Raw genomic sequence first — 16137 nt, 5'->3', positions numbered from 1 at the left:
GAGGATGGGAGGGGGGGGGGCGCTAAGTATGTCCCATACGTTGACTTAATGGGGAGGGGGGGCTGCGATGAACCCCCCCCCCCCTCCGAAGAGGAACCCTGCGCACGCCTATGTTCAGCACGCCGTTACCAGGAGCTCCACTGGCGACAAGATGCATAATCATTGGGCAAACTACAAATAAATGTGCTGGGTATCCATTTAAAGGGACACTAAACCGGTCGGTACATTGAATTGCTATCTGCGAACTTCATCTTGCATGGGTTCATTATCAGAAAGCGAGTCAAAATTTCCTTTTCTAAGTTTCGCGCCGAACTTAAGCACCTGAATGGCAGTGTGCGTGGTGTCATGGATTTCAGTCATTCTTTTCTTGGACACACATTGCCCAATAAAATTTCCTGAAACTATCTAAGACACTTACCAGGCGTCTTCTCGCGGCAGGAGTTGCGCTTTTTCGCATTGTGAGAGGACAATTTACTAATACGAAGGAAAGAGTGTTCCTTTTCACTGTCCCTTTAACGAAACAAGTGAAGGTCGTGTGCACAGGACCTTGTAGACGCAATCAACACAACCATGCTGGTGGAAACGTGACATTAGATCAGGGTACGCTTATATCAAAACTACCTACACATAATTGTGGAGACCAAATGCAACGAAGTGCACTAAGCGCTAACTTATGCGTTCTGCCGCGGGTTGTGACAACAACTGCATCGCGGCTTCTTACTATACTGTCTCTCCTACACTTCCAGTCGCGGACTCATAAGATGGACGCCTCGGAGTGCCCCGGGGGCCGCCTTCACGGCTACGCGGCCATGCTGAACCAGTCGGACGTGTTCGTCGTGCTGTCGGCGGCAGCCGCCGTGCTCGCCTTCGGCATCAACATGACTCAGGCGCTGGTCATCCTCTGCCTGGTCTGGCGCTCCTGGAAGTGCGCCTACCATCTGGCGCTCTCGCTGTGCGGCCTGCTGTCGGCCGCCGCGTTGCTCTGGCACGTGGTCGCGCTCCGCTTGCCCGACGACCACGGCGTGCGGGACGGCTGCGGCGCCATCCCGTCGGCGCTGTCCGTCGCCCTGCTCATCGGCTACGTGGCGCACGTCACGGCGCCCGTAGTGCACCGCTGCGTCGCCGACACATGGCCCCGGGCGTTCGCGGGACACGCGCGCAACCGGGGCCTCTGCGTGCTGCTCAGCGGTTTCGCCTGGTGCGAGACGGTGCTGCTGGCCGTCACCGTGCTCTCCGACTGGCCCTCCGCGAGCCAGCAACGAAGTGCGACCTCGGCGGGCAGCAGCGCCGACGTCTGCACCCTGCCGCAACCGTGGTCTTCGGCCTTCTCGACGTTCGTCTGCGCGCTGTACGTGCTTCACGTCGTCGTCGACTGGCCGTTCTCATCGACATGACGGCGGCCGCGATGCGCAAGACTCGTGCCGCCGCCGCGCCGCAGCCGCTGCCCACCATCGCCGCGGCGGCCGATTCCGCGTGTCGTCGGGGCGCGGCGGCCGATGACGACGACGACGACTTCTTCGGCGAGGGCGGCGGCTCCTCCCTGAACCGCGTCGACCTGGCTCCCCTGTGGTGCCGGTTCGTGCTGCTGCTCGTGGGCACGCTGCCCATGATCGGCGTCATGTTCTTCCACATGATCTCGCTCCCTCCGTCGTCGTCCCCGAGCTCCTGCCCCTCCTTTCGCGACGTGCTCCCGCTCTGGACGCTGCTCTGCACCGTAGTGCTGGGCGTCGCGCTGCCCGTGGGGAGCGTGTCCAGCGACCCCGTGGTGGCCGAAGGATCGGTGCACATCATCCGCATCTTGTGCTGCTTGGTCAGGCGCAAGAGGAGGGTGGCGCCCGCCAGAGGCGTATGAGCGTGCGAGACCTCCGCAAAACGCGCGGACAGGTACACCGTCGCCAATAACCGAGACTGGTGCGATGACTTGCCCGAAAAGTGCGACTGGACTGGTGCAACGAGCTACATTCGTTATGCTTGTGGGCCCAGCTAGCAGCAACGCTTGTCAGTGTCACCCAACGGACTAAAATGCCATTCTGCGGATAATACGAAACCTCACGGATGCAGTGACGCAAGGCCCACATGACAATGTCTCCAGCTCTCAGTGAGTGATGCTAGTGAACTGGAGGTGACGCTTCCCCGACCATCTTTCAGAGGGCAATGCGTGAACATTCCACAGTATGAATCTAGCTGAGCAAAAATGGATCTTACGAGTTTGCTGCATACATACTGTTCTACTGTGTCATTCGTGAATGCCAGCTTTAGCAGTGCCTACAGACTAACTTAGAAATGCCAAAGGTTTCAACAACCAAAACGTTCTCGCACACCTTTCATGCATTCCTAGGCATTACCCAAAGATCCCTGTCGAATGCCACAGCATGCCTGTGATGCTTATTGGCAGAACCACTCGCTGTGTTAGGCAACTCGGCACATTTGTTTTGGAGATTAGGTGAAGTTCACACAAACTGGGAGAGCATGTAAGTGAAGTTTACATACATGAAAGAGCATTTACCAAAGTTACATCTATGTCCCAATGTAGAGCATATGCTTGATATACGTTTGTTGCATGGTGCATTTAGTCAAGAAATGATGGGGCATAAATGTTAGTGTGTGCGGTGAAAATGGCATATATTTAGCAAGCCGCCTTTTTTATTGTGTGCCTTGTTCCAGCATATGAGCAGGAGAGCTTAAATGAAGTAACTCCGGAGCTCTTGGCATGTACAAGTATTAAGGTGCACCTGGTCTCGAAGGTTGTTTACATGCAGAGGATTATGTATATAAAAATATATGAATGTGGTATAGTTATGAGAGGTGAAGGTGAAGAATTTTTTTTAGCATCTTGTCACAGTGTACATAGAAATGCCTCCCGTATAAAAGAAGCCTCGAAAGTTTCCAGACAGGAGAATTTGGAATGGTGCTCGCTAGGACAAACACATAGCAGGTCAGAATTTGTAGAAATTCATAACATACACACATAACTTCATAAATCTGCTCAACAATTGTATTTTTGTGTAATTTTACAAGCAATTTTATAGCTGCTCAAATTTCGCGTGCATTTAAGAAAAAAAAATTACAAGATGAATGGAACTGTTCTTGTCATGTAGAAGCGAATACACTTCCAAACGCTATATATGCCCAAAATGTGTTTGTGCAGTCATACGTTAACAATCAAAGAGGCTATGCAGCTCACAGGTGCTAAGAAATATTTACACTGCTATTTTGATTGTTCGTGTTGTGTTGCTTTATTGTGTTGCTATGTTGTGTTTTTGTTGCCTAGTCAGGTCTAGCACATTATTAAAATGCAAATACACAATAAATGCACCACATGCACCAAGCTGCAACTTTTGTACAGAGTCAGTGTGATTAGCTGCATAGATTGCCACAGCCGTGGCTAGACAAGTAGTTGCAGCAACAGTCAACAAGCCGGAACAGTAATGCACACCGCTAAATCACTCAGTCTTATTGATCAGTTTAGTGTTTCACTCCATGTGAGCAGTTTGAGCAAAGCGATCAGGCAAAATTTTGCTGAAGATGAACTTTTTGAAATGTTCTGCATTCCTCATTGATTCCCAATGTGAACTTGACAATCTCAAAAGCTTGCATGAACTCATGCTGAACTAGGTGGTAGGGCAACTTAGATATTTCGAAGCATGCACTGTGAACAAGCTCCAAAACCAGCACCTAAACCCGTAGCATATTTGGCAATCACTGTCCCTACAGCTTTTAACATAAGGTATACAACAACTTGTTTCACTGAGTGTTACCTGGTGGAGAACAATAGAGCTCAAAGAGAGGAATGAAAGCCTAAGAAAGAAGTGTACCACTGAGACCTTCATCAACCAAAAAGCACAATGACGCACTTTGCTAACCAGTCCTGCTTTTGCATTTTTTTGTCAGCCGATATTTGTCATTCTCACTGCATGTTTGTATAGTCACTGTTTTGTGATCACTTCTGCCTAGTCAAATGGATATGAAAATATGTATTGATGTTTGGAATAAAACACACGCTTCTGCACCAAACTATGTCTACATGTTGCATGATGACTCAGTTTCGCACAGTTTTGTTAAGGTATGTTGACAGCCTCGGATTGTCATTAGTATTTCACTTCTTTTGAAATGGTTCCTTTTGTGTAGGAGCTGCTGCACGGTGTTTTTTCCTTCCTGACAAGATGCTGATAAACGGTGTGATATATGTATATTTTTAATTACATCTTGTATAGTAGCCAAAGTCAAAACACAAGTTAGATATCCTACACGGGAAAAGGTTAGCAATTATAATCCAAGTTACTGCACTTTAAAATTGGTCGTGCCCACACTCTGTTTCCTAGCGATGACTTCCTGACCGTAATGAGTGAAAGCTATGCTTATGTACACTGCAAGTGCTAGTCAGGAAAAAAAGGTGCACAGCTTGCACTAGCGGTGCAAGTGCACATTTTTTTCCCGAGGAAGAAGCTGCTCTGCAAAGCCCGCATCCCTGCTCCGCTTAAACGACATGGCTTTGGCGGGAGCATGTCACAGGACTACAAAACATCAGAGTTAGTGTATCTCACGCCGGCTAAATTGGCGTACGCGTTCTGGGAGCAAAGCAGAAGATGAAGAATAAGATGAAGAAGAGGACGAAGAGTGTGAGTGCTGGTTCATGATGATGATAATTTCTGTTCGCGACTAACAGGGATTCTCCAAGATTAAATAACTCCAATGTCAAAAAAAAAAAAAAATAGTCACAGCAGCCATGTCTTGAACATCACCTATTAGGTGTTGCCGTGTTAATGTTATTGTAGTATGCATTATGCTAATGTGGCTGAACTCCATTATGGAATGAACAAGTGCCACCAAAGATACCTGATAAATACCTGACCAAAATAACAGAAGAGCTGCATGCAAGCACTATATGCTTCAGAAAAAAAAGAGTGCGGCAATATATACGTAGATGCAACATGCCACGAGATATGAATGCGAATCATCAACGTTGCAGACAAGCAAATCACCCACAGTGAAAGCACTTTTAAACTTCCTTAAAGACACTGTTCTCGTTGAGCTACTTTAGTTTGTTAAGTGTAATGGTGTGTTTTATGTACGTTAAAAAAAAATTTAGTTCTGAGATAACCACCATATGATTATAAGCATGCTGTATCGAGGGCTCTGGATTATTTTTGACTAGCCGGGGTTTTTTAACGTGCACATAAATCCAAGTACATGAGTGTTTTTTGCATTTTGTCCCTACTGAAATGCAGCCACCAAGGCTGGGAATTGAACCCACATCCTCGAGCTCAGTAGTGCAACACCTTAGTTGCTCAGCTAGGACAGCGTGTGGTGGGTATGTTCTGCATATTTTGAGCAAACTGCTCAGAAAACCTCTACAGTAGTCATTAAGCAATTACTCCCTCCCCCTATAGCACCTACATGATATACAATTCATTATTACACATTATAAAATTGTCACAAGCACATCATGGAGTCTAAGAGAAGAAAACTGAATGGGGTGTTCGCATGATTCTGATTTTGATGGGTTCAAAGTACGCTGCAATAGTACTGGTAATTACAGGAGACAGCATCATGCCCTTGTGCCTGGAATGGAATGCGCAAGCAGGATTCTCAAACAACACATTAAAATGTTTTCTGAAGTTATTGAATTCTGGCTGCTACCAAGACTTTAAATACCTATGTAATATACAAGAACTTGCAATATCCAGGTACTCTGTGATTCTGCAACTTGATAAGGGCACAGCAGCACAAAGAAGACCAGCGCTAATTTCTGTCACCACTCCATTCACTGTCTTGATCTAAATCTTGACGGTAAGGGGAGTAGACTAGATCTAGACTAGACAAGGTGTATTAAATCTGAAAGGGATAAAATAATAGTTTCGTAGATTGGTAATTTAGTATAGGCCCCATGTAGTGCGCCTCACCGCATGGCAAGTAGTTCTTTCCCCTAGCAGTGCGCTTTGCCGCACCATACGCCTGCCCCCCAGTGAAGCTCCCTAAAGCGAATCAGTCCTTGTGGAGCACAAGCTCAGACATGTGCCTCAACATTCATTTTCTACATTGCATCTACTTGCCTTTATATTCATTGCCTTGTTTGACAGTGTGTTTTGAAACAATGCCACTTCCTTGGTATGAAAGAAGCGAGAAGTAATTCTTAGTACTTTAAGGAGTAGCACACTTGCAGGGGCACATCATTCAACATATGGAAGACGTAGCCCACAATCCATGAGCGGGAGCACAATTTTAGATGCGAAGCAGCTTCCGCTCGGGGCTATGTCCGTCTTTCCACTGGTGACTGTCCGCTCGGGAACCATGTGTGCTGGCACGCACTAGCACGTCCTTCAACAATCTTCAACATTCAATGCAGAACGGACAAGAGACAAGAAAGGAAACTTAGACGAGCGCTGTCTTCCAACTCGCGTTCGGGCCTGTGTACGAGGCTGGATAAGACGCTGTGGCCTCTCCCCCTTACACTCTCACAGCAATCATGTGATGGCGTCGGGGAAAGAGATTCTGCAGACGTGCGATGAACCAACACGTTGTATCCTAGTCAGAACGCGCTGGCACGCGCTAGCGCGTTCGGGCGTGTGTAAGGGGCTGGGTAAGACGCTGTGGCCTCTCCCCCTTACACTCTATCAGCAATCACGTGATGGCGTCGGGGAACAATATTCTGCAGACGCGTGATGAACGCACGTGCTCCCGCATGGCGTGGCGATGAACCCGCGTGGCATGCTCCAACAAGAGTTCGGGACGAGTAACAGCAGCAGCAACTACAGTGAATTCATGGTGTGCTCCACTTGCAAGGACGCGTTAACATCGGGCAATGTGCCCGTGATGAACGGAACTTTAAGTCAACCCATGCGCTGCTTCGCATCCCCACATGGTTCCCTTTAGCGGGTGATGGTGCAATTTTTCTCAGTTTTCCCTTGAGTTCTTCCAGACCCTTCAAATTCCCTGAGAACTTCCCATTTTCCCAGTATTCCCAGCTCAGTGGTGGAACATGGTACGTGGGTTTGGTAGCAGTCCTGGGAGCAGATAAAAGTGCTTTTTGTAGCAGGCTTGGAGCAGCGCAAAAGACCTTTTCGAGCAAGTTTGTAGCAGTCAGAAGACCGTTCAGAGCAGATGTACTAGCACCGTTTCACAGCACTTGTGAAGCAGCATTTGTCCAATGCTGCATTAAGCAAACAATAAGCTAAATTGTGCAATAGTCTTATTTAGCTACGTACACACATTCGTGTTGTCCTTTGTTTCTTTTGTAGTGGAGCAGATGCACGACCGAGTATGCGCCTGTGAAGGAGGACGAGAATTGCGCACAAGTTGCAGTTCTTGCCTCCGGAACTGCACTGATTAGTTTCCCTCACCAGAAGGTGGTCGACGACGCATAGGCGATGGCGACCGGCGACGAGGAGAAGGGAAACGAGCACTTTCTGAGCGGCGATCCGAGTTGGAGTGCCTCTGTTCAGACGCTGATGTGGTGGCATGTGGCGGCGCGTAGGTAGGATTTCCGAAGGATGCGTACGCAGGTGTGGGACGGCGGCGGCAGACGCGCGCAATATGGCCAGCGACGCCACACGCGAAGCAGATGGGGCGGTTGTCATGAGTGCGCCACGCGTCTGATTGACGGAAGAAGTGTGGTGGGGGCCTGTAAACTGGAGGCGAGGCGCGATGGGGTGGTGCCGATAAGGAGCTTGGATGCGGTGGGGGCCGCGCAACCACAGCTGCGTAGCTGAGAGGTGGAGATGGAGCAGGCGGTGCGTAGCCGGCGCTCGAGAGGGGGGACGGCATGGAAGTGCACGGGTAAGACCCCGGAACTGCAGGGAGGGCCCCACAAATTTCGGTGCGTATGGCCTGCTGCAGTGTCGGGGGCAGGCTTGCGGTGGGCGCGTCGCTATGAGGCAGCAGGGAGAGCTGTCGGGCCACTTCCTCTCTGATAAAGTCCTTGATCTGGTCTGTAAGGGTGCCCTGGCAAACGTTGCCGTTTGCTACTGCGAAGGCCGAGATCGAATCTGGTGTTGGGAGACTTTGCCGGGCGATGGACCGCTGACGGCGCAATTCGTCAAAGCTCTGGCACAGGCTTACGAGCACTGCCACAGTGGTCGGGCTTTTCGCCAGCAACATCTGGAATGCGCCATCTTCGATACCCTTGAGGATGTGTCTGATCTTCTCGTCTTCCGGCATAGATGGGTTAACCCGCCTGCAGAGGTCCAGCACATCCTCAATGTAACTGGGAAATGTCTCGCCAGGCTGCTGTGCTCGGTGGCGGAGACGCTGGTCAGCGCGGAGTTTGCGCACCTCTGGTCGGCCGAATGCTTCGGTGATGAGAGTCTTGAAGGCTGACCAGTCGGCGATGGCGGATTCGCGGTTGGTGAACCAAAGTTTAGCGACGTCAGCCAAGTAAAAGATAACGTAGCCGAGCTTAGAGTCGTCATCCCACTTGTTGCTAGCGCTCACGCGTTCGTACAAGGAGAGCCAGTCTTCGACGTCGTGCTCACCACTTCCGCTGAAGATGGGCGGGTCTCGTTGACGGGTAGAGCCGGGGCAGGGGGTCGGGACAGCCGGTGGTGCTGGCTGGGCAGTGACTGCGTCAGTCATGTTGTCCGGTGGTCGCTCGGCCAACTTGCGAGAGCGGAGCTCCAGGTCTGGTTGGGAATCTCAGCAACCTCCACCAAATGTGATGAGGTTTATTGGTGTAATGAAGTCGCGACGAAAAGGGACCGTACGCTGACACAGTGCAAGGCTGGCAAAAGGCGGCACAGGCTCTCGCGCAATCAGAACGCGGGTCGTTTCTCGTCCTCCTTCACAGGCGCATACTCGGTCGTGCATCTGCTCCACTACACTTTGTTTTATATATTTCGTCTCCCAATGACCGCATTTGTGCTAGGTAGTACAATGCTTGGGAAAATATGCTCGTATCCAGGAAGTTTTTTTCCAGTAAAACAAGGGAGGCGTTTAGTTGTATTTTTTATATCGAACAGTGGCTTCAAGGTGTGCGAAGCTAAGTATAGCTTTTTTGTTCGCCAGTCACGGGGCTGTGAGAGTCGATGAACGCACTGTTATGACCGGCAGTCGGTGGCGAAGCGCTGACCATGAGAATCGGCGGACGAGGCGTTCTCACACTGCTAGAACACCTGCATCCTTCCTCTAAACGGAATTCCTGTGACGGCGCGTGACCAACAATGGGCAGAATCTCGGCCTCAAAAGTCTGGGACGGCAAAGCCGGAGACAATGGACCACCTGGGCTTGGCTTGGTACGCTGCCGAAGCCACCTGACGGGTATGTTTGGATGGGAGTCTCCGCAACCCTTTTGCTGCCGTCGGGAAAAGATCTGCATGGGCAAGCACGAAGAACCTGTTGTCCTGCTTCTCCCCACCTGCGTGCCGTCAGCCGCCGGACTTTCGCCGCTTCAAGTGTGCCATGACCCCTCCGCGACAGTGAAATGGACTGTGCCATGGTGGGAGGTATCGTGTGTGTGATTGGTGGTCATCAAGAGGGAGGAGCAAAACTGAGGGGTTAAAACGACGGTGCTGAGTGAGAAATTGGGCTCTGAGCCCTCGGTAACAGGCTCATCCAATTCGCTCGTCGCTGAACTCTTCCTTGTAACTATGTAATTGAGTGTACGAAATGTGCCAGTAAACTTGTTATTGTTTTCCCATCTTGCTAGCATCAGTTCCTCAACCCGGAGACTCGACTACGCTACCAAACAAAGTCCGGGTACGACGCTGCCCTCTCGTAGCAACAGCATGGTTGTCGAGAAGGGACTGATCAAAATACACAGCCACGACAACTGGAGTCAGCGGTGGGATTGATCCAAAAACCCGGTCGCAACAGCACCCTGTTACGCATAGACGACGTAACTAGTGCGTGTTCAAAGGCGTAACTAGTTAAGCAATTCTCCACATAAGCAAAGATAAAACCAAAGATCACAAGCAAAAATGCGTAATTACCTGAATACAAAAGCGAACCGAATTAACAAGCGCAGGTGAAGTGTCCAAAATGCTTTGTTCACTAAACGTAGCTGTGGAAAGTCGCGGGCCACCAAGCTAGGATAGTTTTTCACCTCCAATTAACTAAAACCTTTCACGCAAATATCTTCTGCGATCAACTACAAGAACATTTTAGTTACTTTTGGTCATCCTCCATTAGTTGTGGCCCAGTGGCTGGCACCGGCAAACAAAAGAGAACCGTGAAAATGCCACGTGGCGTCACGTGACTATCTTGAAAAGAAAAAAATTCTACCCAAGAGGCACTGTGCAGATGGCCAATGCCCAGGAACATGGAGGAAAGAAGAGAGGCCTGAATAGTGTAAGGGGAGGTGCCAGAAAAGGTTCCCTTGCTGAGGCTAGTTGAAGTTAAAGTGGATGAAAAGACAACTTGCTGCCGGCAGGGATCAAACCTGCAACCTTCAGATATCTTGTCCAATTCTCTACCAATTGAAGCGGCACATTGTCTTTTCGTCCACTTTAACTTCTTCACCTTTATCCTACTTACTACAACACAGTTAAAAGAAAAAAAAAGACTAAAAATAACGTCCCCTATACGTTCCTTGGCCTCATTGTTGGTTTTCATTAAAGCTATGTCCAGCAAAGCAAAATGAGCCCTTAAATGTGCCCTTCTTTCAACCATCTGGCACAGAAGCCTTTACTGATGTCAATGCTGGGAGTGACTGTTGCTGCATCAGTGGTGAGTTGATCAGCACAATATAAGAGTTTGCTTTTTAGGCCAAGAAGTGGAGACTACAGCTAAGACTAAAAGCACGTTAGGCACCGGACGAGTGAGAGCTGGTAGCATTAGTTTAAGCCTCACCCAAGCGTGCTCAGGACTAGGCAGGTGCGAGACTCACACTGAGGGCGGTGTAGAAGTCTTTTTCTAGTCGCTCCCTCAGAAGACCAAAGAGCGCCTCCGTTGAGCTTTGCAGATGCTCTTTGCTGATGTGCGAGAAGCTCGGTGCCTCGGAGCCGTCTCCGGCAGCGGCAGGGCTGGCTGGCCGGAGGCAAGTGTCGGATCCTTTGCCCGCCGTGTCATCGAGCAGGGCCTGGTACTGGTCCCTCAGGGCAGCCTTCTGCTCGTGCTCTAGCCGAGCTTCTAGAGCCTCCCTCTGCACTTTGCTGCAAGCCTTCAGTGCTTCTCCCAAGCGCTGCTTCTCACTGGCCAGATGCTCCTGTGCAGAAGAGAAGACAAGAGGTGCACTTTCATATAAAGCGCCACAGCCCTCATTTTGCAGAAGCATCGAGATGCGCGCTAGTTGGTGTACGATCATTTTTTCCTGTCCTTTTTAGCGTTGAAAACATGAACTCATTTAGCAGATTTGGAAATTTGGGGGGGCAGAAAAGAAAAGGAAGACATCAACCAATGCGATCCAGCAAAACAGCCTATGTTCACCGACAGTGGCAGTAAAAACAACAAAGAACACTGAATAAATTCTTTTTTTTAGCAGGTCATCAGCAACTGAATATTTTGTAAGTAAGCTTTCATGGATAGCTAAAGATTAATGGAATGTGAAAGAAAGACATCGCAAGTTATGAAAGAAGCTCAAAAGAAGATTAAGGGGAGACGTAGGTCTTAAAAAATGGTTTTTTAAAAGTTGGGTGAATGGCATGAAATTTATTACACTTATTCAGCTTTTTCTGCAGATTCAAAATCTCTAAGTATATTTTTAATAGCTGCATTAGAACAAAAGATATGCAATTTCTAACACATATTTAAGCATATTTCTTACGGGGATTTTTGGCAACTTTGCTTTGTCAAACACAAAAACAAAGTATGTGGCAAGATTCCCAGGAAGCTGGTCTAGCCGGTGATGCTATTTATTTTCCTATAATGTAGTTCACCAAATTATAATTCTCGATTATCAGAAATAGTATGCAGCAAAAAAATTTCACTCACATTTATGTGTATTTATTTTGCATTCAAAGTTTGTTGAAGACAATTGGATTAGCATCACCGGCTAAACCAGCTCTCTGGCAGCCTTGCCACATACTTTGTTTCTGTGTTTGACAAAGCAAAGTTGCCAAAAATTCCCGTAAGAAATATGCTTTTAGAGATTGCACATATTTTTCACTAATGCAGCTACCAAAAATCTAATTAGAGATTTGGAATCTGCAAAAAAAATGGGATAAGTTTGTTAAATTTTGTTCAGTTCAACCAGCTAATAAAAGAAATAAAAAAAAGACCCGCGTCTCCCCTTAACACAGGTGCAGCGCTCTGTCTGCTCTGACAGTGTGACATCTTGCGCCCATTTACTTTCATAATACAGGTAGCACCAGACATGCAGTTAGGTGGTATCGGTTACATTGCCACTCACCTGTGCTGAGGACAGGGCACGTTCGTTCTCCACCTGGTGTATTCGCAGCGTCAGAGCCACCAAGGCCTGCAGCTTGAGTTGAAGCTCGGGGTCCAAGCTGGGCAGAAGCTGCTCATACTCTGCCTGCTGCCGCTGGCGCAACTCCGCGAGGACTGCATCTGCATCCTCCGCAGCCGATGACTGTGATGTCTCGGCTGGCAGCAGCTTAGCCTGCAGCTGCTCCACCTGCGGAGATTAGCAGACCATAAAAAACACCTCTAAGGCTACCGAACCATATTGAAATGCGCTCATCTTTGCAGTAGTCTGACCAAGCAGTGGGATACATCAGTTTCGTTTTAAAGTTCAGTTACGTCTTAAAATTTGCCATACTTAGCTGATATAAGCCTATACAATACGCTTTTAACTTTACAAAAAAAAAAAAAGTCTGGGTGCTGGCAATATGTACACTTAACCATGTCGTATGGCTTTGTGGCAGTGCGGATTTCCCCTGAGTATGCGGTCTCATGGCACAGCGGCCCCATGCTGCAGTGAAACCACCTTCTAAGGTGCGTTACATGCTGTAAAATATAAATTTGTTTCGAATACTTCGAAATTTCGGAAACCATAAATTTGTGTAGAAGCGAATTCTAGCACACTAAATATTTGTTTGAATATTCGAAGCGCTCGACTAATACTGTCAAGATCTAGATCTAGACAGTGAAGGGAGTGGTGACAGAAATTGAGCTGCTGTGCTCTTGTCAAGTTGCAGAATAACAGACTGCCTAAATATTGCAAATTCTTTTGTATTACATATAACTCTTGGTAGCAGCCAGAATCCAATAACTTCAAAAACATTTTGCAGTGTTTTTTCACAGCGTGTTCCTGGCTTCTGTATTTCTGGTCATGAGCAAATACACTGAGTAAATTTAGAAAACCTGAGCTTTTCTGCTAGGCTTCCCACTAGGCTTCGTAGACTTGATGCAGCTTTGGCAATGTCATCTAGTGTCTGCAGGCAGTAAGTTGAATGCTGGTCTTTGCTTATCACAATTCCTGCGACAAAGACATTCCTAAGAGCGCTTTCATTGCTTGGTTCATTTTTTTTTCTTTTCTTCAGAACAACATGCCATGGCCATCTTGGCTAGCTTTTACTTGCGATTACGAGACAATCAATGCAGTTCAAAAGAGAGTAAGAGTGTTAAAACTTCAACAAAGAAATTCAGACTTCCTAGCTTCGACAGTCTGGCAGTTGCGCAAGCAGCTGCGTAACACATTGTGCAGTAAAAAAACTCATATGGTCTGCATTGGGCTAAGTGACGAAATCAAGCTTGTTGCATGGATACACGAAAATGATTTCGCTGGACAGCCTGAGCACATAGCGCTTGTTTGTTGGCCAAGCACTGGGGTAGATGAAGCGTAGTGGCCACACTCAAATAACATAACGTATGCCAGACGCTATCATCAGCAATAGTTTTTAAATAGGCATAAAAGTAATAGCCAACAGGCACATAGGAAACACAAGAAAACACATTATTTTCACTTCAGTTAGACAAAACCGTGTAAAATCCCGAGCAAGAGCCCCTCCCTCTACGGTGAAAGACAATTCGATAAGATTTAGACGGGGGACTTGCTTGGCCGCGGATCAAAATTCAAGGTGGCGGCGGAAGAACCAAAAGAATAAAGAATGCCCATCCGTGCTTCTAATGAAATGCTTTATTGAATACGCACGCATTCGCTGTTTTGATTCGCCCTCGTTGGGAGAATAAAAACTGTGAATGAAACAGTGAAAATGGCGGGAGGGGAAGGGAGGGGGTGCTTGCTCGGTCATTAGCACATATTGCTAATCACCCAAAATAAGGAGGGGGGCACTTTTCGTGCTGGCTCGGGATTTTACGGTACATTAAGAATTTCTTCAAACGTCAACAATGGCTTTTAGAAAGGCGTAAAGCGTTACACAAGTCATATTGGAAGCGCAAAGAAATACACACGGAAACATGCAGTATACCCTTACCTGTTCTGCATGTCTCTGCTTCAGCGCTGCAATCTCTGCCTGATGTGCTTCTTTTAGTCGAAGCAGCTGAAGTGAGGACTCGCGTGCGAGGCACTCTTGGAAAGAGAGCAACTCCCTTCTGCAAGAGTCCTTCAGGGCTGCCAGAACAGCAGAGAGTCGCTCGCCATATTCCGCGTGCAGCTCTTCGCGCTGCCGACACAGTTCTAGCTGCTGGGAGGCACGGCTGCACAGGTCCTGGTTTGACAGCATAAGCTGGGGAAAGAGGCAACGGGGATGTTTAAAAGCTACCAGTGGAAGATGAAAGGTGCCACAGAGGACACTCCCCCTATAACTACATAATATATGAGGTCTAGCTCTCCCAAACTCTGTGCACATGCAGTTTTTGAGCAAATCCATACGGAATTGTGAGCAAGAACGCTTCCCAGTTGACGGAAAATCCCAGACAGGAATGAGCTTTTGATCGACTGGAAATCTCACTTTCATAAACTTTTTCCATTTCACAAACTTTCCCCCACGTTGCTTGCTTCTGTAGAGCTGATTTACCACATTCGCAAGTAGTTTTCGTATTCCACTAAACCCAAAATGCACGGCTTGTGACAGAATCTCCTGTTAACACAGATGCATTACTCTGCCTTAGGTTTCCTTGAGTGGTGGTGAATTGACTTCAAAGATGTTGCACAAATGCACACCATTAAGTAAAATAGATAAGACAGCTGACTCCACTTATCCGGAAAGGATAAGTCAGGAAATGCTGATGAAAGGTTTCTAGCGCATCCTCTTACGTCGCGCCCCGAAACCGGCACCTGCAGCATCGCAAGGACACAAGATAAAAACTCTCTTGCTAAGCCGCCGCCGCCGGTCGGGCGGCGCGGGGAAGAGGGGACAACTCGAACCGCGCTCCTTCTCTCCTATTTCTCCTCTTTCCCTTTCGCATCGCCCCGCGCGCCTGCTCGCGCTTTTGGGAAGCAATAAACAGTTCCTAACCAGATGTTGTAGCTCTCGGTTCCTCCTGCGCGCGCTCTACAGGTTCACAGTGTGCTTGCCAGTTGTTGCTATGTATACTGTGTGTCACAAAAAGGGCACAGTGGAAGGGGTGGAGGTATTGCTACTACACTCAAACCTAATTATAAGGAAGTTACATCTTACACGAAAATAACTTCGATATATCCAAAAATTCGTTATAAATGCATATTCCTAATACTGTATGTAATGCAAGACCATTCTTATTTACTTTGTTATAACCGATATTTCGCTATATCCATGTTCGTCATATCAAGGTTTCTGTGTATTATGAACCAAACTGCAGACCTGCAGACTGGCTGTGCCTTTTTACTTGCATGTTGCCATACTGTCTTAAATAATAGCTGAATGCAGTGCAACTTCATACTCATAATTCCATTCAAGGCAATTTCGCATGTCCGAACAAGCTTGAATTTAATGAAAATAAGCTGCACCACATGAAATACACTGCCAAAATTCTGCAGTTGACCAAGAAAACGGAGTACGAAAGTGCCCAACAAAAAGACACTGCTTGGTCAATTTCAGCAGCTTGTGAAATAAAATATTTAAAACTCCAGTATTCTTGCAAAAAAAGTGATCCATTACTATGTGTGTAAATAATTAAAGAATGTGACTACATAGACTGTACGCTATTGTTTGCAGCCTCTGCTCTGGCTGCTAAATAAGAATACAGTAGAACCCCGCTGATACGTTTTTGAAGGGACCGTAGGAAATAAACGTAAGAGACGGGAAACGTAAGAGCCGAAAAACAGGAAAAACGGCAAAATATTTAGTGGTACAGAATTTTATTTCAATTCTTACGAGCAGCACGAAAATTGGCGCGCTCAGCCGCGATCTAGTCGATGGATAG

General features: G+C 47.7%; 1 protein-coding gene across 4 annotated transcripts in view; it reads right to left on the bottom strand.

Moving 5' to 3' along the window:
• The window catches only part of LOC119386978 (pericentrin), a 133397-nt gene that overhangs the window by 92528 nt on the left and 24732 nt on the right, over nt 1–16137 (bottom strand). For all 4 annotated transcript variants that reach the window (XM_049413315.1, XM_049413317.1, XM_049413316.1 and 1 more), the window contains exons 8-10: nt 14268–14519; nt 12281–12505; nt 10820–11137 (exon numbers count right to left, since the gene is read on the bottom strand). In XM_049413315.1, the coding sequence (XP_049269272.1) occupies nt 10820–11137; nt 12281–12505; nt 14268–14519 (795 nt within the window). The remainder of the gene's footprint in view (nt 1–10819; nt 11138–12280; nt 12506–14267; nt 14520–16137) is intronic.

The sequence above is a fragment of the Rhipicephalus sanguineus genome, chromosome 3, assembly GCF_013339695.2.
Source record: "Rhipicephalus sanguineus isolate Rsan-2018 chromosome 3, BIME_Rsan_1.4, whole genome shotgun sequence".
NCBI lineage: Eukaryota > Metazoa > Arthropoda > Arachnida > Ixodida > Ixodidae > Rhipicephalus > Rhipicephalus sanguineus.
The sequence above is the reverse complement of the archived record's forward strand: the minus strand, read 5'-3'. Positions and strand labels throughout refer to the sequence as shown.